The sequence below is a fragment of the Dreissena polymorpha genome, chromosome 13 (genome assembly GCF_020536995.1).
Source record: "Dreissena polymorpha isolate Duluth1 chromosome 13, UMN_Dpol_1.0, whole genome shotgun sequence".
Taxonomy (NCBI): domain Eukaryota; kingdom Metazoa; phylum Mollusca; class Bivalvia; order Myida; family Dreissenidae; genus Dreissena; species Dreissena polymorpha.
This window is the reverse complement of record NC_068367.1, coordinates 37,668,624-37,695,025: the sequence shown is the minus strand read 5'-3', so window position 1 is coordinate 37,695,025 and position 26,402 is coordinate 37,668,624. Positions and strand designations below refer to the sequence as shown.

The window sequence follows — 26,402 nt, the reverse complement described above, 5'->3', positions numbered from 1 at the left end:
ACTTTCCTTCGATTTGAGTTTCAATGAAGATCTTGGTGGAACAGGAGGAGGATTTTCTTCCGAAGAAACTGATGGGTCAGTTTTCTCATCTTTCTTCTTATATTTAGCAGCTTGAGCTTTCATATCCACATTCGCGTACTTTTTTCCTGATAGCGTCTGTTTCACATTTGAGTCGTCGTACATTACGGAACCACGAGATACATCTTTGTATACTGTCGACTCTTGTCGTTTAGATTCTTTTAAAATTCCCAGGGAAGAGTCGTCCTTCTCAAATGCTTTGTTTGCTACCCCTTCAATTTTATCGTATTCTTCTTTTTCAGTGAATTCTAAATCGCCAAGAACCTCATATTTTTTCAACTCTTCTTTGATAGTTTTCTTTATTTCAAAGTCTGCTGAAACAGTACCAAATACGATATATTTGTGTTTTAATGCGGTATTCATAGCATCGATCTCAGCTTGTACACTTTTGGTTTTGTCAACATTGTCGTTGTCCTGGCTTTTCACATCAGTTTCAATCAATTTTGCCTTTTCGTCGATTTCTTGTAAAAACTTTTCGTACTTTGATTTTAATTTTCGACTTTCTTCTTCGATTCCCTTCAATGCTGTTGTGGCTTTTTTATTGATGTCATCGATAAGCTCATCTCGATCATCTTTTACTCTCTGAACTAAATATTCGTGTTCTTTGTCAATCTGAAAAATCCTAAGTTTTATTTGTTCCTCTGTTTTCGCAGCAGACAGTTTTATTAATAGAAAGCTCACATGTGTTTTATCTTTGTCCATAATTTCGGTAAGGTCTCGTTTTATACAAGAGTCACCCTCTTCCACTTTCTCCAGCAAACATTTCGTGCAAAGAAACTTTTCATGGGATAAACACACTGATGTTGCGACTTTAGAATGAAGTTGGCACACTGGTAAAGTCATTTTTCGTATCTATCTTACACTTGTTTTCACTGTATATCATAGTTTGAAAGTGTCGGCAGATAAAGCACTATATACATACAGAGGTTGTTAAATAGCGTTCGATTTATTCACATCCACTTTATTTATCTTAATACCGATCTACCGGTATTTGTATAGAAATTGATATTTGATTTTGTTTTCTGCTATCATCTTATGCATTTGTCGGGATTCATGTTTTCACTGTACATCATAGATTTACAGCGAAGTTTAATATCGTTTAATTTATAGGCATCGACGTTCTTTTATCTTAATACTGACCTATTTGAATAGAATTTGATATATGATTTGGATTTATGTTATCTTACGCATTGCTAGTTGCTAGGTTCAAGTATTTTCTTACTTCCTTGTAATCTGTATCATCATGCCAATAATTAATGTATGTTTCGTATATTTCCAAGTTGTAAAGTGGTGAAAGAATTTATCGTATTCATAAAAACGCATCCTTTTTATTTTTGCAAGGTAGCAAGCCTACTCTGATGTCCACGTACTAGATATTCATAGGAGTTGTATCGATAGGGACTTGTGATTATGTTTTTGTCTCTTAAAAGTTAGATTTTGCTGTAAGAATTCTGTTTAAGAACAGTATTGCATTTTTACTTGTATTGTATCGTTAATGATTCGAAACGAAGTTCACTTGATTAGCCACAATTGGTGCGCTATCGTGATGTTTGGACGTATAAACAATGGATTGTGAGACGAAAGGGTATTTAGGGTGCATATTACAAATACAGTCTTGTTTTCCAATGGTCTACTCTCACAGAATGCACAAGCTGTCTTTTGCCGGCAACTGGGTCCAACGTCTGCAGAACAGAACGCGAATCATGAGACAATATCCATAAGTGTCTGCCGTGTATTTTGTATAAACTATTGTTGAGTTTTGTGTCGGGTTACTTGTATGAATATCTTTCATGTTTGATGAATCAGGTTCCACCTTGCTAAAAGAATATAATTCAAACAAATTAGTAAAATGCCAAATAACCCTCGCCGTCATCTCTTTGACCTTCAAGTAATGCCCTTGACCTTGAGTTGTTCTGACTGTCGCGTGCCTTTTGCACATCGTTTCAATGTTTGAGCAACAGTCTGACCTGTCTTTAAGGACCTGTCTTTAAGGACCGCAAATGGTTGGTCTCAAAAGCGGTATCTTAATACAGTCGGCATCTTAATGCAAGTTGACTAGCTTACGCAACTGGTCTCTTGTTGTGCTTGTATGTGTGTGGGGGCAAGTTTGAATGACATCCTTTAAAAGTACATAATTTATAAAATTCGGGCAAACACATGCATTTTTCCTCTGTTACTTTGACAATGATTTTCTGTATCTCCACTGTAATTTAATATATTTTGCACGTTGTATCATATGAAGGCCTAAATCGTTGACCTTCCTCGAGCCGGCGTGAATGATCCATGTTTTCCGAACATACGCTAATGATTATATAAGATACAAAGCGGGCAAGACAATTTTAAGGAAAAATTAATCTCATCCCTCCAGCAGATGGAGATAGTATGGTTGTTTCAAGTAAATCCCAGGCTAAACAAACTCGCTTATATAGTGTTTGTCTCCAGTTGGTTTAATCATTTTTGATTTTCGAGTGTCGCGTCGGATCACTCCCAGAATTAAGTTCGCATTGTGCCAATTATGCCGCCTATCGCGTTTGTCGAAAGAAAGCTGATGTACGCACAAATTATCACTGCATTATCCCGTGAAATAAAAATTCACAGAAATGTCGAACATCTGTGTGTACACACCTGCATTAAACAAATTATAAAACGAAACCTTTTCACATATTTTTTCCATAGTTGATTGCAGATGGATCTTGTTAACAACACACAATAATCAGTTCCACACTCGGAACTGTGACAGAGTATAATGCTGGTGCATTGGATTGGAGTGTGACGTTAGTCCGAACTGTCAAACATTTTTAGGCTAATATTTAGTTGTTTGTAGCCCAATCAAAGATGTCGGCGCCCATCGTCAATTCATGTGTAAACAGCATGAAGTCAATTTTGATACATTTTGCGCACGAACACGTAGATTTTAGACTTGCTGTATGTTTCAAGTGTTTCCTAGTTTCGTTATTCATGTTGTTTGTTATGTTAAGTCTATGCGTGTGTGATAAGAACTATAAACCTGCCTCGCTATGATGTAGTAAAAATTCGGATGTAAATTTCGGAGGCTGTCATTACCTCTGTGCAAACCATGTTTCCATACGGCATACCTAAGCGATTATATGAATTGAGAATTGAAGCAATAAGTTGAACGTGTAGTGACAGAATGGATTCTGTTAGCAAATTAATCTTTTTTATAGCCCAAACTATTATTTTTCAAATTTCAGCCGTCACCTTAATGTTATGTTGTCATCCATATACATGTATGCAATCCAAACTGTTTAATGTCATTTTATTAAACTCACATTATCTTTGATGTTAATATGAGAATGAAAAAATAAAAGGTGCTGTACCCAGTGATGTGTTTGCAGTTTTAACATGGTTTCTTGGTTTAGGACTTACTGGTCTAAAATTATATGAGGTCCAGGCCTTTTTTCTGTCTATTTTAGGAAAAAGTACCTAGCATAATTAGGATTTTTCGAGTCGCAAAATCCTCCAAATTTGGAATAATTTTCATCGACAAAAGCATTATTTGGGCAGGGAGTTTTCCAGTCATTTTGGATAAAATTCATATAAATTATGGTTATATATTTTGTAGGCTGTTTACAAAATAAAATTGAGATATAGAGTCTAATAATCATACGTCATAAGACACTTTTTTCTAAAAAAAAAAAAAAAAAAAAAAAATTTTTTTGGTTTTAAATTGGGATTTTTTTTTTTGAGAATTGGGAAAAAATATGCATATTTGGCATTGGGAATGGGTCCGACTATCGGACCCGTGAGATAGGCAGAAAAAGGCATGAGGTCCAATGCTATATGTGTGAGTCCTACAATTTTCACCAATTTAAATAATAAACATAATATAGAGAATAATAAAACTAGCCAGTAAAGAAAATACAAGTTTCTTCTTCTTGTATATGGAATAATATTGTAACAACTAGTCATAATATGTTTGTTTGAAGTTTGTTTCCAAGCTAAAAGGGTGCACTATGTTCATTTTGTAAGAAATGTCTAACACCTTTTACCACCTGCACAAGGCCACATTTTAAGTGCAGTACATGTCATCGCTGAACTCACTGCTTCACAAAAGTGTTTTTCATGGCAGACTAACAAGTGTAACCAATGTCAGCATAAGTCAGTTTGGCTCCAACTTAGAATTTTAATGTAAGATCGTTCATTCATTGTTGGTGGCTGCATTAATCGCAACATAGTCAGCATAGTCAGCATAGTCATCTTCATATTTGGAGATTATACCACTAGTTGACTGCATAGTTGTAACGGGTTCTTTCTTCTTTGCTTTATATTGCGGATTTGGTGCAGAGTTTCCTTGTTTAGCTCTTGATCAATTTCATCCATGTATTGTTGGCCAGTAATCTCTAGAACACTTTGATTTGGTTTTAATATTTTTATGCCCCCTTTGGAAGAAAAGGGGGTATATAGTTTTCGCACTGTCCGTCGGTCAGTCTGTCAGTCTTTCACACTTTTCGTGTCCGCTCTCTAATTCAAATAGTTTTCATCCGATCTTTACCAAACTTGGTCAGAAGTTGTATCTAGACAATATCTAGGTCAAGTTCGAATATGGTTCATGCCAGGTCAAAAACAAGGTCACGGGATTTATTAGTGCATTTCAATAACTTCTATCAAAGGGTTTATTGGGGGCATATATTAGAGCTGCAACGATTCGATCCGATTCATTGAAAATCGATTCGAAATGCTTCGATTCGATAACGATACCAAACCTACCAAATTCGATTCGATTCTTTAACATATACACATATATATACATAGATACGTAAAGCGCGCTGTATTCTGACTATTGATACAGGAAGGTGTAGGTTTTATCTTTACCTGTAAATACGACGCGGGCGATTGGTTGCTTATTACTTCAGTCATCCAATCAATTAGCCCGTTACGGTCTACTTTCGGAAAAAGCGTCAAAATGGCTGAACAAGTTGTTGCCGACAAATTGAAATTATCAGATGTGACTAAGAAGCTAAAATCAAAAGTGTGGCAGTATTTTGGGTTTTGGGATGGTAGCCCTACCAATAAAGCAAAGTGTAAACTGTGCTTCACGGATGTGGTGTACGCTAAGTCCGGCTCAACCACTAATCTAATTTAATGCAATATGTCAAACGCAAACATAACGTTGATTTAGCAAGACAAAGAGGTCGCACAAGAGCAACTACTCAAGTCGCCAGCCAGAAAAGTAGTTCTATTTCTTTTGGAGTTTTGTTAAGTTTATTAGAGAATGTGATTTGTCCTACAGGTAACAGGTGATGTTGTCATGGCACAGTGGTAGACATGCTTATAGCGGTTTTGGGTAAAGGTGTAATAGTGATAGTACTATACCATTCAACTGATTCCAGATACGCTCTTATGATTATTTATTTTTTTTTTATATTATTGTGAAATCAACACAATCTTCTAGTCAGAATTTTTTATATTAAAATTGAGTCCTAATTTGCTATTCTTTTTTATGTGTTTTATTGAAATCACATTTGAACAGAAATGTTAATTTTAAGGCATAAGAGTGAATATATGATAAAACTAGGTTTGAAGATGAATCGTATCGAAAAAATCGGTATCGGAGTGTCTGAAATCGAAATCGAATCGAATCGAGCTGTTGGTGAATCGTTGCAGCTCTAGCATATATGTCATCCTATGGAGACAGCTCTTGTTTTTGTTCTTTAATCTACTTGAATCACACTCCGAGGCCTTTTTGTTTGTCAAATATTCAAGTGCGGCCTCTTTTCCCTCTCAAATTGAACTTGTTTCATCACATAAAGCTTCATAGTGAAGCATATTTTCTGTATTGATGGATAAATAATAAGTTTTAATCCAGATTAATGCAGATTAAGTTATCTACAGGGGGAGTGATATAATAATATTATTATTGGATTTTTTTTTTAACTTAAATTTGTTTAATAATTTCAGGAGCTGGCATCAATATTGAAGTTATTCAAAATAACCACATGTTTGCCTGACCAAAATGGTTTTGTAAGTGCATTATTGTATTGTAAGCATGTCTTGTGTTTTGTCTAATTAGGTTTAGAACTCAGCAGCATTATATAAGTTGCTTAACTTTTTGCAGTAGAAACAAAAAAAAATCTTCTGAATGTAACATAATCTCCATCATTCTTCCCAGTAGAAATAACATTAAATGGTTGTCTCTGGTATGTAACGTAATCCTCAGACTTAAAGACACTTAACAATTAAGCGTTAGATATATATGTATCTAGACATGTAACAATAAGTACTGTGTTATACTATGATGTCTCTAACAATTTATAAAATTCCATCCAAATAATATTTTAACAAATTCCTTCTCAAACAATTTACAAATCACCTTCCCTTGGTAATGAATCTGCAACTTTTTGTCTTAAAACCTGACATAACATAAATTGCACAGCAATCACAAAAGATTATTGTTTAACATCTATGTAGTTCATAGAAGCTCAAAAAAACAAGTACAGTATTGTTTTTTATATATTTAAATAACAATGATACAATTATTATGTACTATATTATCATGTTTATGATAATGTTCAAATGGAAGCAATGTGCATCTTTTCTATTTGCTATCACTTACTGTATAGGTTGTTTTAAAGGCTCTATAAAGGTGAAGATCCGTAATTAAATATTTTTTTCATATTTTATTTATAAAGGTTATCAAAAATCAATATATATATATATGCTATTGGACATAACAATAAAAAACTAGAAATGGCGCGGCAGAGGCCGACGCGTATCCCCACGCCAAATGTTTGACCTAGGTGTGCCCCAGGGTTGGTAATGGGGCCATGCATAGCTGAGATTGACCGTATTGTCATAAGAGAAGTTCATCATCAATTAGAAGTGAATTGGTGTAGAAATGAAGAAGTTATAGTAAAAGGCAATTTTGGGTGGGTGTGACATATGTGGGCAGGGCGCCCCAGGGTTGGTAATTGTGCCATGCATAGTTGAGATTGACCGTATTGTCATAAGAGAAGTTCAGTATCAATTTGAAGTGAATCGGTGTAGAAATGAAGAAATTATAGTAAAAGGCAATTTTGGGCGGGTGTGGTCTATGTGGGCGGGGCCCCAGGGTTGGTAATGGGGCCATGCATAGTTGAGATTGACCGTATTGTCATAAGAGAGGTTCAGTATCAATTTGAAGTGAATCGTGGTAGAAATGAAGAAATTATAGTAAAAGGCAATTTTGGGTGGGTGTGGTCTATGTGGGCGGGGTGCCCCAGGGTTGGTAATGGGGCAATGCATAGTTGAGATTGACTGTATTGTCATAAGAGAAGTTCAATATCAATTTGAAGTGAATCGGTGTAGAAATGAAGAAATTATAGTAAAGGCAATTTGGGTGGGTGTGGTCTATGTGGGCGGGGCCCCAGGGTTGGTTATGGGGCCATGCATAGTTGAGATTGACCCTAATGTCATAAGAGAAGTTCAGTATCAATTTGAAGTGAATCCGTGTAGAAATGAAAAAATTATAGTAAATGGAATTTTTTGGTGGGTGTGGCCTATGTGGGCGGGCGCCCCAGGGTTGGGATTGGGGCCATGCATAGTTGAGATTGACCCTAATGTCATAACAAAAGTTCAGTATCAATTTGAAGTGAATCCGTGTAGAAATGAAAAAATTATAGTAAATGGAAATTTTTGGTGGGTGTGGCCTATGTGGGCGGGGCGCCCCAGGGTTGGGAATGGGGCCATGCATGGTTGAGATTGACTGTATTGTCATAAGAGAGGTCCAGTATCAATTTGAAGTGAATCAGTGTAGAAATAAAGAAGTAAATGTAAAATAACCTAAAAAAATGAGTGATAATTTCTGACGCGGCCCCACCCCAACCGCTATAACTTTTGACCCAGGGGTCAGATCAAAATTCCAAATAGTGCAGGGTCGCACATATGCTCATAGCTACAGTGGTGTCAATTTTCCGGATTATCCCGGAAATCCGGATTTCAGCCGACCATTGTGGATTTTGAGATCAATATCAGATTATATATTTTTTAGGAGGGGGGGTAAGGGTTAAAATCGTTTTAAAGCACGATCAACGGAGAACCAAATTAATATATTTGTCAAAGCTCCATCGTCTTTGTGCTCGGAACCGATTTTGCCCGGTATTTTATTGAATAATTTCTGATTGGCTAGCCGATGGCACGGACATTAACGATAACTGACGGAAAATCGTCGCTACTTTCCGAAATACCTACGAGTCAACGAACATCCTGGGTATGACTGAATAGCGGAAAGGGCCCCTTTCCACGGAAAAGGCTTTCGGTGTTCGGAAAGGGCCTACATTTATTTATTTTCAATGTCAAAAAAACATTTATTGGTATTTTCATAAACAGTACCTAACATTGCGTTTATATTTTTAATTTCGTTATAATCCATCAAGAAATGATTTAACTTTACAATATTTTTGAATGCCGTACGATACGAGTAACGGAAAGGGGCGAGCGTATATACGTCAGCGTAGAAGTTTTCTTTTTTTGTCACAATATGACATTGTTTTAGTTTGTGCTTTTTTTCGCTAACCATAGTTTTTTTTTTCATTGGATAAAATGATATTAGTGGAAGATTTCTGTATAACATATTTGTAATAACTTGATTATGATCACGCAATTGGTAGCATGCTTGTCATGTTTTCACGCCTAGCTAGTGATAATTGTCGTTATTGTCTACAGATTAAAGCATATAAAACCCAACTGATACAAATCGTCTTATTATCCGCAAATGTGGTCGGTATTTGTTCAAGTACATTATACATATGCGTCATCAAACAACGCAATCACGTTAAAATATCTTGTTAATAAACATCAACTTTAATAATATATTAAATTTATGGATAAAAAGATTGAATGACCGCGAAACTACTATTATTTCAGACATTTACTGTAATGTCCGCCAATAGACGCAACATTCATTAAGGTCTATTGGTTAGTGGTTAAATGATCATTGAATAATCTTCAATTGTATCCGTAAAACTTCAATCCACTGTCAAATTGGACACAAGTCAATCGAATACATAACAATACTTATACATTGTACATGTTTTTACTGATATAAATGCATTAAGATTTATTTGTTTTTCACAGAGTTTACAAAAGAGTGTACACGATAATTTTAACAAAGGTAATAGAATATATTTAAGCTATACCATACATGCCATATTCAAACGTCATATCATTTTTTTAAGATTATTGATTTTGTATATCTAATTCATATTAATGAAACTAAAATACATCGTATCTGGACTAGGCTAGATTTCAATATATCAAACAAGCATGGGCGAAATTTCAATATTTAAATATCGTGTCATCAAATTCGGAATGTTAATTTTTAAATATGTCGAAATATTTAAATCTGTCATAAATATCAACTCATTAAAACGTGAATTATTTTTCAAAGGAGACGCTTCAAGTGGTTCTAGCATAATTACCCGTGTATTCAAACAAATATTTGAGGACGTGTCGACAAGACGTGTTTGTATAAGAAACTCCAGTACTTGCCATTAATGAACTATTTACATAGTCGGACATTGATTGATCGGAAACGTAATGATTAATCATTAATATTTAAACAAACAACCCATCGGAGTTCGGGTTAGTTTTGATCAAATCTTGTTAGAAAAAATGGTCTGGACGAAAGAAATCCGTTCTCATTAAACGATACTCGACCTGTCGAATGCGTTAAGCTGTTAAGCTGTATCACAAAATGCGAGTATTTTGGAAATGTACGTCGTCATTTTTTGTAAAGACGCATTGTCTATGTCTGCTTGTTAAATAATTCAAATTTACACAGAATAATCACAAGCGTGAATGCCTTTGTTCATGGATCGATTCATGGTAATTGTTTGCCATAATATAGATATGAGCCGCGCTCGATGAAAAGGGGGTTTAATGCATGTGCTTAATTTGTCGTCCCAGATTAGCTTGTGCACATTTATCAGAAACGGCACTTGCCGCCTAATTTGGATTTTTGCTAAGAAGACACTTTTTTTCAACGAAAAATAAAACTATGACAACTACAACTTCAAGCACATTAACCAAGTTATCAAGCACCGTTCGTAGACCCCGAGATGCCTGTGATTACAATTATGTGGAGCAGTGTGCACGCTGCATCGAAGGTTAAAATTAATCAGAGACGCAACACAACCTGGAAAGCAAATCACTGTTTTCCATTGGTCCAGGAAAATTTTCTTAACATCCAATGTTCGTTCACATCCAGTGATCACGCTTTTCACGGAGCAGCAGATAAAACGATTTTGTTGTACGAACAGCGGAACTGTATAAGGAATGGACAAAACATACAACCTTGGAGAGTTTCACGTAACACCAACTGTTTATAAGGACATATCTGTAATTAAAAAAGCAACCAATGGTCATCCACTTAGCTTTGGACCTACTTTTATACATCAAAGCTCAACCACAATGACTTATCATTTTTTTACACGATATTACGGATAATTTAACGTAATTAGAAATTGAAAGTTTGCTGGTTGGCACTGATGAAGAATATGCCTTTATAAACGCTATCAAGAGGTGTTTCAACCAGTCTACACATGTACTTTGCACCCGACATTTGAAAGAAAACACAAACAGATACCTTGAAAACGTTGTAGGGTAAAAGAAACAAGATTGCGACGAACTGTTAAATAATATATACGATGCAAACAGACTAATTGACGCGTTAGACGACGATACATTAAACTACAGGCTCAGCCAACGTAAAAAGATAATAACAGAAAAGGAAGTCAGCATTCAAACAAACGAACATTTCTCAATTACTTTGAAACAAAACTTCAACATTTACTCATTGAACACGTGATCAAACCGACCAGACGAGGAAAACTTTCAAAGTGATGGACAAACAACAATTTTGAAAGTGCAAATAATGTCTGAAAAATGCAACACAGTGGCGACAACAAGATTTACCACGATTTATTAATTCGCTGTACAACCTCGTCAAAGGTGAACAGGAGAAACGAGTAAGAGCCCTTTGCGACACAGGAATTTACAGATTGGCAGAAAAATACCAGCACCACAAGACCGACATCAGCTTCTGGGCAACAATGACAGAAGAAGCCCGACAAAAGCGAACACGAAAATTTTTGAATTATTATGTGAAAAACATTAACACAATCGTATCAGCTGATGGAACAAGGACAGTCCAACAAACACCAACAGCCGTCAAAAAAACCACACCAACGGAAAAGAAAAAGAGCGGAAAGATCGAGAACACCTAAGGGTGTCACAATACGCTCACCTTACGATACGATACATATCGCGGTACAGTGTGTACGATACAATACGTATCGCGATACGAGTCGTCAGATTGAAACAACATACAAACCATTTAAAACCATTTTTCAATTCTATTTCAAGACCTCTACATATGTGTCATACAATATACAAAATACCATATAATCTCATGAAAGTACACGAATTGACAATTAGTTATTATTATTTACAAATCTAAAACTTTGATTAAATATGAAGACGAAATTATGAATATGTTTGAACCATACGGACTGCTTTAAGTTTCTTTTACTGCGATAGATTATTTAAGGTAACAATAAAACGTGTTTACTAACTAGTCAAACTGGCTTGTGCCAATCTTTGCTTGTGCGGTAACAAAACTCCAAGCGCAATTCTTAGAACCAGTCAAATATTGCACCTTGTTTCGTGACGTAGGCGACAAAGCACATTTTTGAGTGGTTGGAATTTAATTTTAATGGTTTCAAAGAATTTGCGAAATTCTCAGCGGTATCACAAAATTACAGCTCCTGCTTAGGAAATTCGTAGCGACTAAAGTCTTGATATAAAGCAAATGTTTATAAGAAATAAACGCCTACCACTTTCTTACTGATAACACAAAATTATTTCATATTTTTTATTAGAAGCTCGCTGGAGATGATTTCAATTAAACTTCCGCCATTTTTTGGGCGATTTAGAGTTACTTCCCATGAAATGCGTCATGGAAAATGACGTACCGTATCGTACGGACTCGGAGGCGTATCGTGAACCGTACCGAGGGGAGACTATTACGATATACCGTCACACGGAGTACCGTGACACCCTTAAGAACATCAAGTGCTAAAAGACAACTTATACAACAGTAATGAAGAAATAAAAAACAAACTCGTCGACATCATTAAAAGAACTTAAAAACGTTGATCTCCATGAAGACAAAACATTAATTATCGTTTACGTCTAAGACATTGACAATGTCTCGATTTAATTACGATAATTTACTTTGCAGGACCTATGACTTGGGTTTATCTATATTGTATTGACATATGATTTCATGCATACTCATGGGCATATTGCCTACTGTATTATTTTTGTTCTTCATTGTACAATTTCAGTCATAATGTATGCTATGTTGCCATTTGTTAGTGTGTGTTATTATGTTATTACGTATGATACTCTGTGTATATTTATGTAAATAAAGATAATAAAATATATTTCGCTTTTGGCGTCAAATATGGTATCATAAAATATATTTCGCTTTTTACGTCAAATATGGTATCACAAAAATGTATTTATCAAACATACACAATATTCAATAAAAACGGAACACTGATCACAATTTTATTACTTGTTTACGACAATACCAATGCATGTTTTAAGAAAGTAACCGTTCAAATATATAGAGCGCTTTCCGAACATCGACAGGTATTTTCAGTTTATTACGAAACTTAATGATGATCGAGCCCTGTCAAATGTCTTTAAAACTTTAAAAATAAATAATTTTAGCCTCTTTCCGAAGGCCGAGGCCCTTTTCCGCTACGAGCCCTTTTCGTGGTGCCCGCCCCTTTCCGTTACTCGATCGTATCGTACGGCATTCAAAAATATTGTAAAATTATATCATTTCTTGATGGATTTGAATGAAATGTAAAATATAAACACAATGAAAGGTACCGTTTATGAAAATCCCAGTAAATAATTGTTCAAACATTGAAAATAAATACATTTAGGCTCTTTCCGAACACCGAAAGCCCTTCCCGCTATTCGGTAATACCGCACATATCCGCCATCATGAACTATTTTAAGTTATCGATTAGCGAAGTTAAGCATTCCAATATCATATTGTAAAGCAATATGTTAACCAAATTACATATTGATGACGTATTTGCTAGGTGAATGTTTTTCATTTTTCGGCATTCATACGATATGCACATTTTATTTAATGTTTGAAACACGTATATTTTTCGGATTTGTTCGTTTTCGGATACAGCAATTTTTCTCTGATTTATTTTTAACTTCCATTATAAACATACCTTTAATGACGAATACAGATGCGGTGATGCAGACGTTCTGATTAATAATATTTGCTCAGTTTTCCGGATTTTAAATTTGGAACAATTGACATCCCTGTAGCTACCATGTGTGTAAGTTTCAAGGTTCTAGTGCTTTTAGTGTAGGAGGAGATAGTGGCCAGGACGGACGGACAGACAGACAGACGGACGGACGGCGGAGATAACCACAATATCCCCACCTTTTTTTCAAAAAGCGTGTGGGTAATGAGCAATACAACTTGTTTTGAGCTCAAAATAAAGTGTCCTCCAAGTAAATTGTGTTTACAAACAATCAGTTTATTTACATTGCTGTTACTCGGAAAAGAGAAAGTGAAAGTGACTCAGGTCACCAAAAATATAACGATGATTTTTAACGTTTTCCGGTATCACCCACAAAGTAGGTCTCTTCTAAATGGTTAAAACCAGGGCTCGAAATTAACACTCGCACACTCGCAAAATGCGAGTGAAAAATACTGATTGCGAGTTAAGTTTTAAGCCACTAGTATTTTTGTGCGAGTAGTGGGAAAAAAAATTAGTAATATAAATGCACTCGACGTCATGAACGCTAAACCGTAGGTCAATTTATAGAACGTCTGAATACCTGTATGCGGAAGCACGCACCTTGTATGTAGACTGGTATAGTTATAGTACAGATACGCGGATAGTATTGGTACAAAGAACCTGAAACAGTCGACTATTCACATTTGTTCATTGAACTTGAACAGACATGGCGTCGAAGCCAAACTTAATTAGTTTCTTTTTGCCTACAGACGGAAATAAAAATACGAAAGATAAAGCAAAGTTAACCATTGATTTGTATTTTGGTGACGTTGAACTCAACACACGATATCATAGCTGATTTTTTTCAATATCTGAAATCCCATTAAAAATATCCCAAACTGACACTTAAACTTTGTTTTCTGAGTGAACACGACACACTTATATTTGAAAACAATACGCTTATGGTCCAAGGAACTTATATCTTTGTATGATTGCAGAAATAAAATGTGTATGTTAAGTACTTTTTATTTTGTTTTAATAGTACTAAATTAATGTCCAATTTTTTTTATGTTTCCTGCAAAATTTGCAAGACTGTTTTTGATTTTGCGAGTTGGTATTAAAGCTGCTCGCAATGTTTTGCAAGTAGAAAAAAAAGTTAATTTCGAGCCCTGGTTAAAACGTTTGTAGTGATCTTATAAGTTACTTTCTGCTGGTTAAAAGTTGTTTAAAATAGAATTAAAATTAAATTTTCTTTCGGCTAATTTTAGCATATGTCACCGCTCTGAGTCTACACATCACGTTAGTTGCAAAAATGTAAACATTTCTTCCATTTATTTAACGGGTTTATCTTCCATAATTCTTGACAACGTTGTACCTAAGCTGTTTTATTAGCAGTTTTTATGCAAGAGTAACTGAAATCCGGTAAAAATCAGACCAGTTGATATGCATAATAATTAGATTTGTCACCTTTATAGTGCCTTTATTCTTGTATTTATAATATTACCCTTGTTCTGGGAAAACTGGGCTTAATGCATGTGCTTAAAGTGTTTTCTGCACAGTGTAATCATGGACTTTACTTTCCTCTTTTTTTGAAATTGTATGTTTAACCCTTTGCATGCTGGGAAATTTGTCGTCTGCTAAAATGTCATCTGCTGAATTTCTAAAATTAGCATTTTCTTCGATTTTTTTTCAAAGAATACTATCAAAATAGCAGACAGTTTGGATCCAGATGAGACGCCACGTTCTGATCCAAACTGTTTGCAAAGGCCTTCAAAATCCGGTTCCAGCGCTCAAAGGGTTATATGAAGTCTCTTTTATACCAAAATCGAGCAAACTGCGCAGGCTAATCTAGGATAACACTAGGCACATGTCTTAATCCCAGTTTTCCCCGAACCCAACTCATATAATTCTTATACATCTTCAGTCACCATTCTTGAAACTAGACTTGCCATCACTTGACTGTGCACAACAGATTGCAAGCCGGGCTGTGCTGATCAAGTGAGTTTTATAAATGTTTTTGATGCCTCCTTGGAGCGGTAGGCAATACGCCTTGCACATGTCTCTCCATCTTTGGGTATGTACGTACATTCTTGTGTTTTGTGTTCCTCGTTAGAACTTGGTTGAGTGTGCTCAATTTACTGTCTCGGCTATTTTTAAAAGGCCGTAAAATAAACCCGATCCAGAAGCAAACAGACCTGACCCCAAACCGAAATTGTAAAAAAAATATATAAAAAAATTAATAAATAAGTGTCTTTAGATTATTATATCTCAATTTTATTTCATAAACATCTTACAAAGTATATAACTATGATTTATATGATTTTGTTCTGATGTGTCAATATTTGTTGATAAAAAAATTCCCTATTTGGTTCATTTTGTTGAGAAATAATTCCCAAATTTTCCATTTTATCGATTTTCAAAATCCCAATTTGACCAGACTCCTTTTCTCAAAATAGAAAAAAAACACTGAGTGCTCAGCATTGTCAGTTGGATGACCCTAATGTTTAGATGATATTTAAGAAAGACCTGTTGGCTAACACAAATTTTGACTAATATGTGGCCCTTTGTTTTTTTGTCTACTGTATAAGATGTAGTTTTGGGGGGCATCTGATATATGGCACAAGTTTTATTCTTACCATGTTTTTCTGTAAATCAGTTAAGGTATAATAGTCGCGTTGCTCAAAAAGCCAATTGAATTTACCTGTTCACAGACCTGTTTGTATAGGCACTGCATAGATATTATTATGAGAAAAACTAAGTTGAACAAACGAAAAACAACAACCAATCTAACTTCTCTAAATTTATCCTGAGACTTCTGTATCAAAAGGTAAATGTTCAAACCATCAGGACTTTCCCACATTCGTAAGTTATGTATGTGAGCAATCAATATGCTTTTCTTCATTTTTTGAGACTAATTCAAAAACACTCAAAATTACACAATTACAAATGCTTTATGATATTATCAATTTCAATTGAATTGAAATGGTTTTAAAAAGCTATTTTAGCATTTTCCCACTCAGAGGCAAAGAGAAAATGGCTATGTGCAAACAGCATAAAACATTTGCAAACATCATAAAACATGTGCAAACATCATAAAACAAGAGCAGCCTTCGAGATATAACTCGCAGTCTGTTCAGGTTTTATGCTTTTTGCTGATCATCAGTATCAGTATCTCAGGTTTGAAAATGAAGCCTTTTAAACTTGAATCTAGAAAGAAAGGTCTTTCATTAAATTTATCTTTCTAAGGGATTACAAACATTTCAAAATATGTATCTAATTTTAAGTGGTACAGGGTTAAAGCCACTCACATTGAAATGAAATGCATGTTAATCAATACATATACCCGGTAGATGCAATTTGAAAGTGTGCAAAATTGCCATTAAATCTTTAGCCTAGTTAGCGAGTAATTTATTCTTTTTTTAAATTTTTAAACCAAAAGTAGAATTTCTATAGGGATACATCCATTTTATTTTATTATTTTAAAGTTTTAAAGTGCAAAAAAGACGGATTTCCACCTTGTAACCACCCGATATGTTCTGCTTGGCATAGATAAAATTAAATCTATAGCCTAGTTATCAAGTAATTTATTATTTTTCAAACAGTACCCCTTTTATAACCAAAAGTAGGATTTGTAGACGTATATGTCCATTTCGACAAACGCGATTATTTATAAGTTTTAAAGCGCAAAAAATAAGGATTTCTACCTTGTAACCACCAGATATATTCTAATTGGCATAGATAAAATATGTTTCTTATTTATACTTAAATTTACTATGCCATGTATTTCATTTCAAGGTGTGTGGCTTTAAGCTATTGCTGTATGCTATGAAAACACATGTGTTTGTCGCTGTTGTTTCAGATCAGTCTATGAGCTCTGGGCGCAAGGCAAAACACACAAAGAGTTAAATGAATCTCTCTCAAAGTTGCCAGCAAAATTTCTAGTATGTAAATGGAAACAAATGTTTATAACAAAATTTAGTTTCTCAGTTAGTTTGGTTAAGGAAAAATATTAAATATTTTATAACTGTTGGATTTATAGCTCAGGCATAATGAGACACCCTTCAAGCAAATATTTGTGTTGCTTTAATTTTCTTATTTTAAATGAACCTGTTGCCACACATGATTTACACTATCTTTATGCTGTTGTTGTTAATTAAGTTGTTCATCCAGTCATTTAACCCATATTGCTCTTTCATATTCTTTATCAAAATTATTAAGCATTTAAGTGGTTGTTTCTTTAAAGCTTTACAAGATATAATAAAATGGCGTATGAATAAAAAAAAAATAGTTAAAGATGTTCTTTATAAATTACCGTCAAATGAATGATGTTGATTGATGTGCCATATTTGAGAAAACTTATCATGAAAAATCTAAATGTTATATTTAATTCAGCATTATGCGTTTATTAATACCAGCAATTGCGTATCTGGTACGTGTAATAGAATTACAAGTTTACAGTTACTGTATTAATTGTTATTATATCTTTATTTCAGGATCCTTATATAACATCAGGTGATACTTACAAGTTTCAAGTTACGAGCTTCAACAAGAAAATTCCACCCAAAAGAAAACTTGAGATTATAGAGGTACATGTACAAATAATTTCATACTACAAACATAGTAGAGGACCACGATATGAAATGCCATATACCAAACTTCTGGGCCTTGCGGTTTTAAAAGGAATTTGTTAGCTCAGTTTTTAATATAGTAATAAAGTTCTCCTATTGTGTGGCCAATTTTATGTCAGGGGATGGATTGGAACAAAAATTGGTATAAAATTGCACTAAAACTACATGTAAGTTGTAATCAGGTTGATACTACCTCCAATATACCAATTTTGATAAAGCTGTAACGCTGACATGTTAATAAATTGATAAATTCCTGTATTCATAGAATTAAATTAAGTATTTTCATTCTTAGAACAGTTAATGCAAATTTGTTTACTTTGCTTTTTGCATCAAGGTACTTAGATCTACAGATCATCATATAAACAAAACCTTGCAGCAGTGGCTCAGTTAAAAAAAAATTAAGCCGTTTAAACCTTTTATGCTCTAAAGCAAGGTGAAAATGGCAATAAGCAACCAGCATAAAACCAGAACAGCCTGCCAGTCTGTTCATGTTTGATGCTGTTTGCTGCTCATCAGTATTAGTTGTTAGACATGAAGCCTTTAAAACTTAAATATATTAAGAAAGGTCTTAAATGTTATTTAATTTTCCAAGGGACTACAAATGCGTCAAAGTGCGTATCTCAGTTGTAAAATGTAAAACAAGTGTGTGGGTAACTTTAATTGCCAGAATCTTCCACATGAGGTTTTGGCATTTGAGGGTAGAGTAGATTTGAAGAACCACCAACATGCGTATCACATTATTGAGGATTATGGGTCCACCATGGGCAAGCCGACAAAGGAACCAGAGCAAGTCTTCTTTGCTAAATGGGTAACTTGAATTTTACTTTAAACCTATTTATTTAGATTAAACCTAATTATTTAAAGTGATTAGCTTACAAGCCTAAGGCTTATTGTAAAGTTCTTAAGTCTGTATCCTGGGTAGAACCAGCACTTTGTGTCTTTGGAGGAGATCTATAGAATGCTGTCAATGTGGGGATTGAACCCAGAACCACCCGGTCGCTAGGCAGGCACTATACCCACTACACCACAGCAACCTACTAACGTAAGCTTAAGGGTGCTTAAGGGTGAAATATGAGAAAGGACTGCTTTCTAGAGAGTAAAACATTATTGGATATCTCATTGTTTGTAAAAAAAACAATATTTTACTTCTGGTGAAAAGTTGTTTGTTCCTATTTCTTAACACTCATGTATAAAATATAGATGAACTGGTCAATTTTGTGTATTATGCAAAATGGCTTACCTTCTCTTTGGTGTGCGCATCTTTCCAAAGGGCATTTATCTTTTAGGGAAGCTAAGGGAGCTTTAAAAAAAATTTGCTTTGTAGTTAACAATTGAAACTAAGATACGTACATTTATCTATATGCATTTTATAAAGATTGTCCAAAATTGAAAATATATAGCTGTAAGATGTTTTAGTGTTAACTCAGTTGGTAGAGTGCTGGACATCAAATCTGGGGAGGGGTTCAATCCCCGGCCCTTTCACAAAACTTGTGTGGCGATTGGTCATGAAAAAGTGGTTTTTTAGTTCCAATTTTGGTCCAGTGGGGCGACTCATTCCCAATCGAAATAAGTGTATACTTTTCCCAAATGGGACCTAACAATTCCCAATTTAATGTTTCCAAAAAAGAATATATTTTTAAATAAGTATAAACATGTCATTCATCTCCAAATCCAGCTCTATAAGTTGAACCTTAGAAAATATTATATTGAAATCACTTTTTTTATCGATTTAAAAATATTTGTAAGTATAAAATCAACGACATCAATTTTCCAATTTTAGTCAAAAGGACCCGATATTTCCCAATCGAAAGGGCCCCAGCCACATTCCCAAAATGGTGAAAAAAACACTGTGAAATCAGTTAAATGGCCATTGTCCTCCAGCTGTGAAATCATTTAACCCTTTGCATGCTGGGAAATTTGTCGTCTGCTAAAATGTCGTCTGCAGAATTTCTAAAATTAGCATTTTCTTCGATTTTTTTTCAAAGAATACTATCAGAAAAGCAAACAGTTTGGATCCAGATGAGACGCCACATTCTGTGGCGTCCCATCTGGATCCAAACTGTTTGCAAAGGCCTTCAAAATTCGGTTCCCGCACTGAAAGGGTTAAATGGCCATTGTCCTCCGGCATCTGATTCAATTAGGTACTGCAGATACACGATCCAACATCAGATAATGTAACTTATTCAAAAATGACTGCCATTATTTGACAGAAATGCTGCTTAAAATGGGGACAAATCCAAAAACAAACAAAAAACATTCAATGTTTATTTAAGCACAACCAAGACAGTTCTGACCCTTATTTACATGTATAGACATTATACCTTAAATATTATTGTTGGCTGTAATTGTTTGAATACCACCCAGTAAACATAATATTCTTTTAAATTATTGTAGATTGCAGATGGGCAAAGAGACAAAATAAATGAATTTCATCTGCAGAAAAGACATTTTATAGGTAAATCTCACAAACTTAAAATATTAAAATTACAACACTTTTTATCATATAATGGTTATTGTACATGTACATAGATTATTTACATAAGAAGAATGGATGTTGAACTTCATTGTTTGCCAAAATTTAAGAGAACACCATTGTATAGGTAAAGCTTACAAACAAACAATCATAAAATGACAGCACTTTCTTTAGGCATGCTATGTTCAATGAAGACAGATCATGGACATCAGGAGAATTGAGGTTTAACTTAATTGCCGCTCAATTTTTAGCTCGGCTGTTTTCGGAGAAACCCGAGGTATTGTCATAGCCAGCTTGTCGTGTTGTCCGCCGTTCGCCGGCGTAGTGCTAAAACCTTAACATTGGCTCTAAAATCAAAGTTCTTCCACCTACAACTTAGAAACTTCATATGTAGATGCACCCTGATGAGTTCTACAGGCCACACACATTTTTGGGTCACTAAGTCAAAGGTCAAGGTCACTGTGACCTCTAAAAAAAAAAAAATTTGACAAGCTTTCATTTATCTCTTGTAGATATTTGTGGTTTCTCTCAACCACCAAATCTTGTAGTTTTTTTGTGGTTTTTCTCAACCACCAAATCTTGTAGTTTTTTGTGGTTTCTCTCAACCACCAAATCTTGTAGTTTTTTGTGGTTTCTCTCAACCACCAAATCTTGTAGATTTTTGTGGTTTCTCTCAACCATCGAATCAAACTACCAACTTACATTCACGCGGAAAGTTTCATATCAGACATTATTATTAAAACTACCAATTTATGATCAACAAAAAAGATTTGTATGAATCCACTAAATTTCCATGTCATCGAAAATAAGTGAATATACAGTATCTTTTGATTTCAGCCAACACTAGTATGGATGCTGCTCTCTCTATGATAATGGCGAACCTGGCTAAGGTGGGGCCAAACATGGTGGTATTGGACCCTTTTGTTGGATCAGGTGAGACAAAGAAACGTTCCGATTGCGGACATAATAATTATTGTAGAAGTATTTCTGTAAATTGATGATTATTATTGTTTCTCAAGTCTAATATCTGGTTTGTAAATAAAGTATTTTTTGACAGGAAAGAAAGTATTTTTTGAAATGGTATAAGCCTATTTTCGATATCTACTATTCGAATAATATAAAACAATATCCCTCCGCTTCAGCAGTGGGGGGGGGGGGGAATAAATATAATTAAAAAAAATACTCAAAATTAATGAATATTTTGCTTCAGCCATTCTCGCGTTCGCTAGTTAATGTCTGGATATCGAAGCCTGAAATTCACATGGTATATATTGTGACACAAAAACTTTTTAAAAAGCATTATTTATCGCATTAAATCAATGTTACCTGACCACATCTAGCGTTAACATTTTGTCTATTGCTTGCTATAAGGAACATGTATTGTGTATGTGTTCCATTTATTTTTGCGAAATATTTCACAAAATATTTGTTGATTGTGAGTGTTTTTGTGGCTTGAATATGAAAATTATTCTGCCATGTTTGAAGATAATTTAATTTTCAGGATATTTGTACAAATTGTATATGTTTATTAAATAACATCGTAGGAACATATCAAGAATATTTGATTATCGTGACTGCTGGTACAGTAAATACCATTGTCAAATTTTGCTGTCAGAAGTTCTCTGTCATTTAAAGTTATGAGCAACCAACCTTCTGCCTAACGTAAGTTCTCTTAGATGTAACAGTTAACAAAGCCTGGAAAAGAACAAACAGTTGACTTAATAATTGTAAATACACCAAAAGCAAACACTGAAATTGTTAATCAATCCACTATTTCATTTGTTGAATGAAAGGCTTTTGACGTAGAGCCAATGAGATGGCTCATTGATCATTTATGAAAACAAAGTTTTGCTGGTCTCATTTCCCACGGTCAATACAGCTTAAGTAATTTTTAATGGTCATCTATGATTTCAATATCAGAAAATAGTATTTCTTGACATAGAATAAAAAATAACTCGAATTTCTACACGTTAAGCAATTAGTGTAAATGTGATTAAACTCAGAAATATAGGAATAAAGAAAGATTAAATTTAGATTGAGTTAAAAGAGACCTTTTCACAGATTTTGGCATGTTACAAAGTTTGTCAGAAAATGCTTTAATTTTGATAAACATTGGAACTAAATAGCTCCAGTAAAAGACAAGATTTAAATTAAAAAAAGAAAAAAAAAGTTAACTGCAACTGGGCTCGAACCACTGACCATTGGAATACAATTCTAGCACTTAAATCACTTGGCCATCCTTGCTCTTAAAGTGAGTCATGGATTTTGAATGTTATATAAGCAATCCTCGTAATGTAACAAAATATAACAATGACAACAGAACTCTCCAAATTATTCAATCGTTTGTTGTTTGTAACGTTTGATAATTTCCAGGCTATTAAATCATTAAAAGATCATATAATGGATATTTTAGGGAAGAGTAAATGTTCAGTATCACTGTTAGCTCTCAAATGTCATAACTTCAACAAAAGTTTGCACATCTGAAACATTTTTTTATGTCCCCCACTATAGTAGTGGGGGACATATTGTTTTTGCCCTGTCTTTCTGTCTGTCTGTTGGTCTGTTGGTCTGTCTGTTGGTCTGTTTGCGCCAACTTTAACATTTTGCAATAACTTTTGCTATATTGAAGATAGCAACTTCATATTTGGCATGCATGTGTATCTTATGAAGCTGCACATTTTGAGTGGTGCAAGGTCAAGGTCATCCTTCAAGGTCATGGGTCAAATATATGTGGCCAAAATCGCTCATTTTATGAATACTTTTGCAATATTGAAGATAGCAACTTGATATTTGGCATGCATGTGTATCTTATGGAGCTGCACATTTTGAGTGTTGAAAGGTCAAGGTCAAGGTCATCCTTCAAGATCAGAGGACAAATATATGTGGCCAAAATCGCTTATTTTATGAATACTTTTGCAATATTGAAGATAGCAACTTGATATTTGGCATGCATGTGTATCTCATGGAGCTGCACATTTTGAGTGGTGAAAGGTCAAGGTCATCCTTCAAGGTCAGAGGTCAAATATATGTGGCCCAAATCGCTTATTTTATGAATACTTTTGCAATATTGAAGATAGCAACTTGATATTTGGCATGCATGTGTATATTATGGAGCTGCACATTTTGAGTGGTGAAAGGTCAAGGTCATCCTTCACAAGGTCAAGGTCATCCTTCACAAGGTCAAGGTCATATATAGGGGGACATTGTGTTTCACAAACACATCTTGTTTTCAATTTTGTCATTTCACCAAAATGTAAAAAGGTCCCTTTAAATTGATTTGTCACGTTTTTCTACAAATTTTGAATTTAAAAGACCAAACATCTTTCCAGGCAGCCTTCTGGTGTCAGCAGCTGCCAAGGGGGCCTATGTGATGGGTACAGACATTGACTATCTGCTGCTACATGCAAAGTGTAAGTGTCCAAGCAAATGTGTATAGTGGGGCATTGTCCTGGGAAAACTGGGCTTAATGCATGTGAGTATAGTGTTGTTCCAGATAAGTCTGCACAGTTGCAATTTATTTATGTTTTGATAGCTGTCTTTCTTTATTGTTTTCTTTTTGGTTTGATAGCCGTCTTTCTTTATGGTTTTCTTTATGGTTTGATAGCCCTCTGTCTTTTTGGTTTGATAGCCCTCTTTCTTTATGGTTTGATAGCCCTCTTTCTTTATGGTTTGATAGCCCTCTTTCTTTATGGTTTGATAGTCATCTTTCCTTTATGGTTTGATAGCCCTCTTTCTTTATGGTTTGATAGCCCTCTTTCTTTATGGTTTGATAGCCATCTTTACTTTAGGGTTTGAAATCAAACAAATTAACTTTTCAGCCAGACCGTCTCGTTGCAACATGAAAAAACGGCAGTCTGACGAGAGCGTGTACTCTAACCTACATCAGTATGGGCTAGAAAAGCACTTCTTAAACGTGTTGGTAGCCGACGCCTCAAAACCCCATATGTGGAGAGAGCAGACGTTCTATGACGCAATAATTACTGATCGTACGTATTAACATTCAAACCTGTTTATTTAAGCTTAAAAGTATCAAAAGGTTAGGGCTTATTAAAACGCTTTTGAGTCTGTTTACTGGATAGAAACAGTGCTTTATGTCTTTTGGGGATATTTTAAGAACGCTACCACAGTGGGGAAGGAAACCATGACCTCCTGGTCGCTAGTTGGACAACATATCCACTTTGCCATATGAACCAGTTATTTTTGTTCATTTATATTCTACAGCCTGTGCCATTGTGATTGGGAAAAATTGTATGATAAACAATGATAGTGGGAAAAAATAAAAATTTATGAATAAGATTATCAGTAACAGTATTCCATTTTAAAATTTATATTACAAAAGGCTTCGGAATTATATTGCTGTATGATACACTCAATAAACTAATACTTTAGTTTATTGGAAAAGTTAGGCATTTTTTAGGACATTTTGGGCAGTTTTTTTTTTTAATATGTTACTTTTAGCCCTGGGAAATAGCATAAAAGAGGCTGTAATTTTGAGAAAAAATCACTGTGAACATTTGTCTTTATGTAATAACTTGTGTCTGTCATAACTGTAAAAATGCATGTATGATTCAAATTCTTTTCCCCAAATTTTTAGTTTTTTAAATATTTTACTATACTATGATTTAGGGTATTTACTTTCTATCTTGATACTAGGCTTTCATCGTGTTTTGTGGGGAAAATGACTTTTTTGTTAGAGGGATATTTTCACGCTTTGGTAAATTGACAAAATTGAAAAAAGTTGTTTCAGATTCGTAAGTTTTCGTTTTAGTTATGATATTTGTGAGGAAACAGTAATACTGAACATTAACCATGCTTTAATATAGCCATTATATGCATCTTTTGACGATTTTAAAACCTAAAAATTATAAAGCGTTGCAACGCGAAACGATTGAATAATTTGGAGAGTTCTGTTTTTGTCGTTAAATTTTGTGAAACTACGAAGATTGCTTATATAAGGTATAAAATACGTCAAAAATGTGTACTCGGCGGAATAGCTCAGTAGGCTAAAGCGTTTTTACTTCAGGACTCTGGCAGGACTCCAGGGGTCACTGGTTCGAAACCTGCTCCGGGCAATGTTCTTTTCCTTTTTTTAATTTTTTTCATGATTTTTTACTGGAGCTTTTATGATCCAATGTTTACATTTATCAATATAAAGCATTTAATGAATAAGTTAAAAAAAATGCCAAAATCTGTGAAAAGGCCCCTTTAAATGTCAATCAAAAAGGGTAACTGTAATTCTGATGCGAATTTATATTCATTTTAACCCTTTCAGTGCGGGAACCGAATTTTGAAGGCCTTTGCAAACAGTTTGGATCCAGATGAGACGCCACAGAATGTGGCGTCTCATCAGGATCCAAACTGTTTGCTATTCTGAGAGTATTCTTTGAAAAAAATCGAAGAAAATGCTATTTTTAGAAATTCAGCAGACGACATTTTAGCAGAAGACAAATTACCCAGCATGCAAAGGGTTAATTTGAAAACGGTTTCAAATTTTCTCATGTATAATTTTGAGCATTTAAGTTTAGAAACAAAGTTGGAATGGCTACATATCTGTAATGCACAACCATAATGAAAGGCCATGTTATACTTGATGTATTTTTTGCACAATTATGAAAACATTACAACAAGAAATTGCTTTCGTATTTTAGCACCGTATGGTATTAGAGAAGGAGCAAAGAAGATTGATTTCAACCCTACACTGAGTTTAACAGATGAGCAGTAAGTAACAAATGCACTACAAGATTCATTTCTATTTTAGGGACTAGTTTACAAAATCATGGATTTTTTTTCTTTGACAGGGACCAATTATAGGCATTTTCCTCTAAGAGATTTGTATAAAAATGATACAATTTTGTTCACAACTATTAGGTTTCTGCTTTCTTTCTATATTTTTATGATAAAATATACCCTAAATGAAAGGCCATATCATTTCCCTAAATACGGAAA

The 26,402-nt window shown here is 34.5% G+C and overlaps 1 protein-coding gene across 1 annotated transcript in view; it reads left to right on the top strand.

Annotated features, from left to right (window-relative positions):
• The first annotated feature begins 2,907 nt into the window (after positions 1-2,907).
• Positions 2,908-26,402, top strand: part of LOC127854959 (tRNA (guanine(10)-N2)-methyltransferase homolog) — a 39,130-nt gene continuing 15,635 nt past the window's right edge. The window contains exons 1-11 of the mRNA XM_052390155.1: positions 2,908-3,003; positions 5,998-6,060; positions 15,280-15,353; positions 17,215-17,296; positions 17,849-17,941; positions 18,651-18,791; positions 20,378-20,438; positions 21,294-21,389; positions 23,786-23,866; positions 24,275-24,442; positions 26,105-26,174. Coding sequence (XP_052246115.1) covers positions 2,914-3,003; positions 5,998-6,060; positions 15,280-15,353; positions 17,215-17,296; positions 17,849-17,941; positions 18,651-18,791; positions 20,378-20,438; positions 21,294-21,389; positions 23,786-23,866; positions 24,275-24,442; positions 26,105-26,174 — 1,019 coding nt within the window. The 5' untranslated portion in view covers positions 2,908-2,913. The remainder of the gene's footprint in view (positions 3,004-5,997; positions 6,061-15,279; positions 15,354-17,214; positions 17,297-17,848; positions 17,942-18,650; positions 18,792-20,377; positions 20,439-21,293; positions 21,390-23,785; positions 23,867-24,274; positions 24,443-26,104; positions 26,175-26,402) is intronic.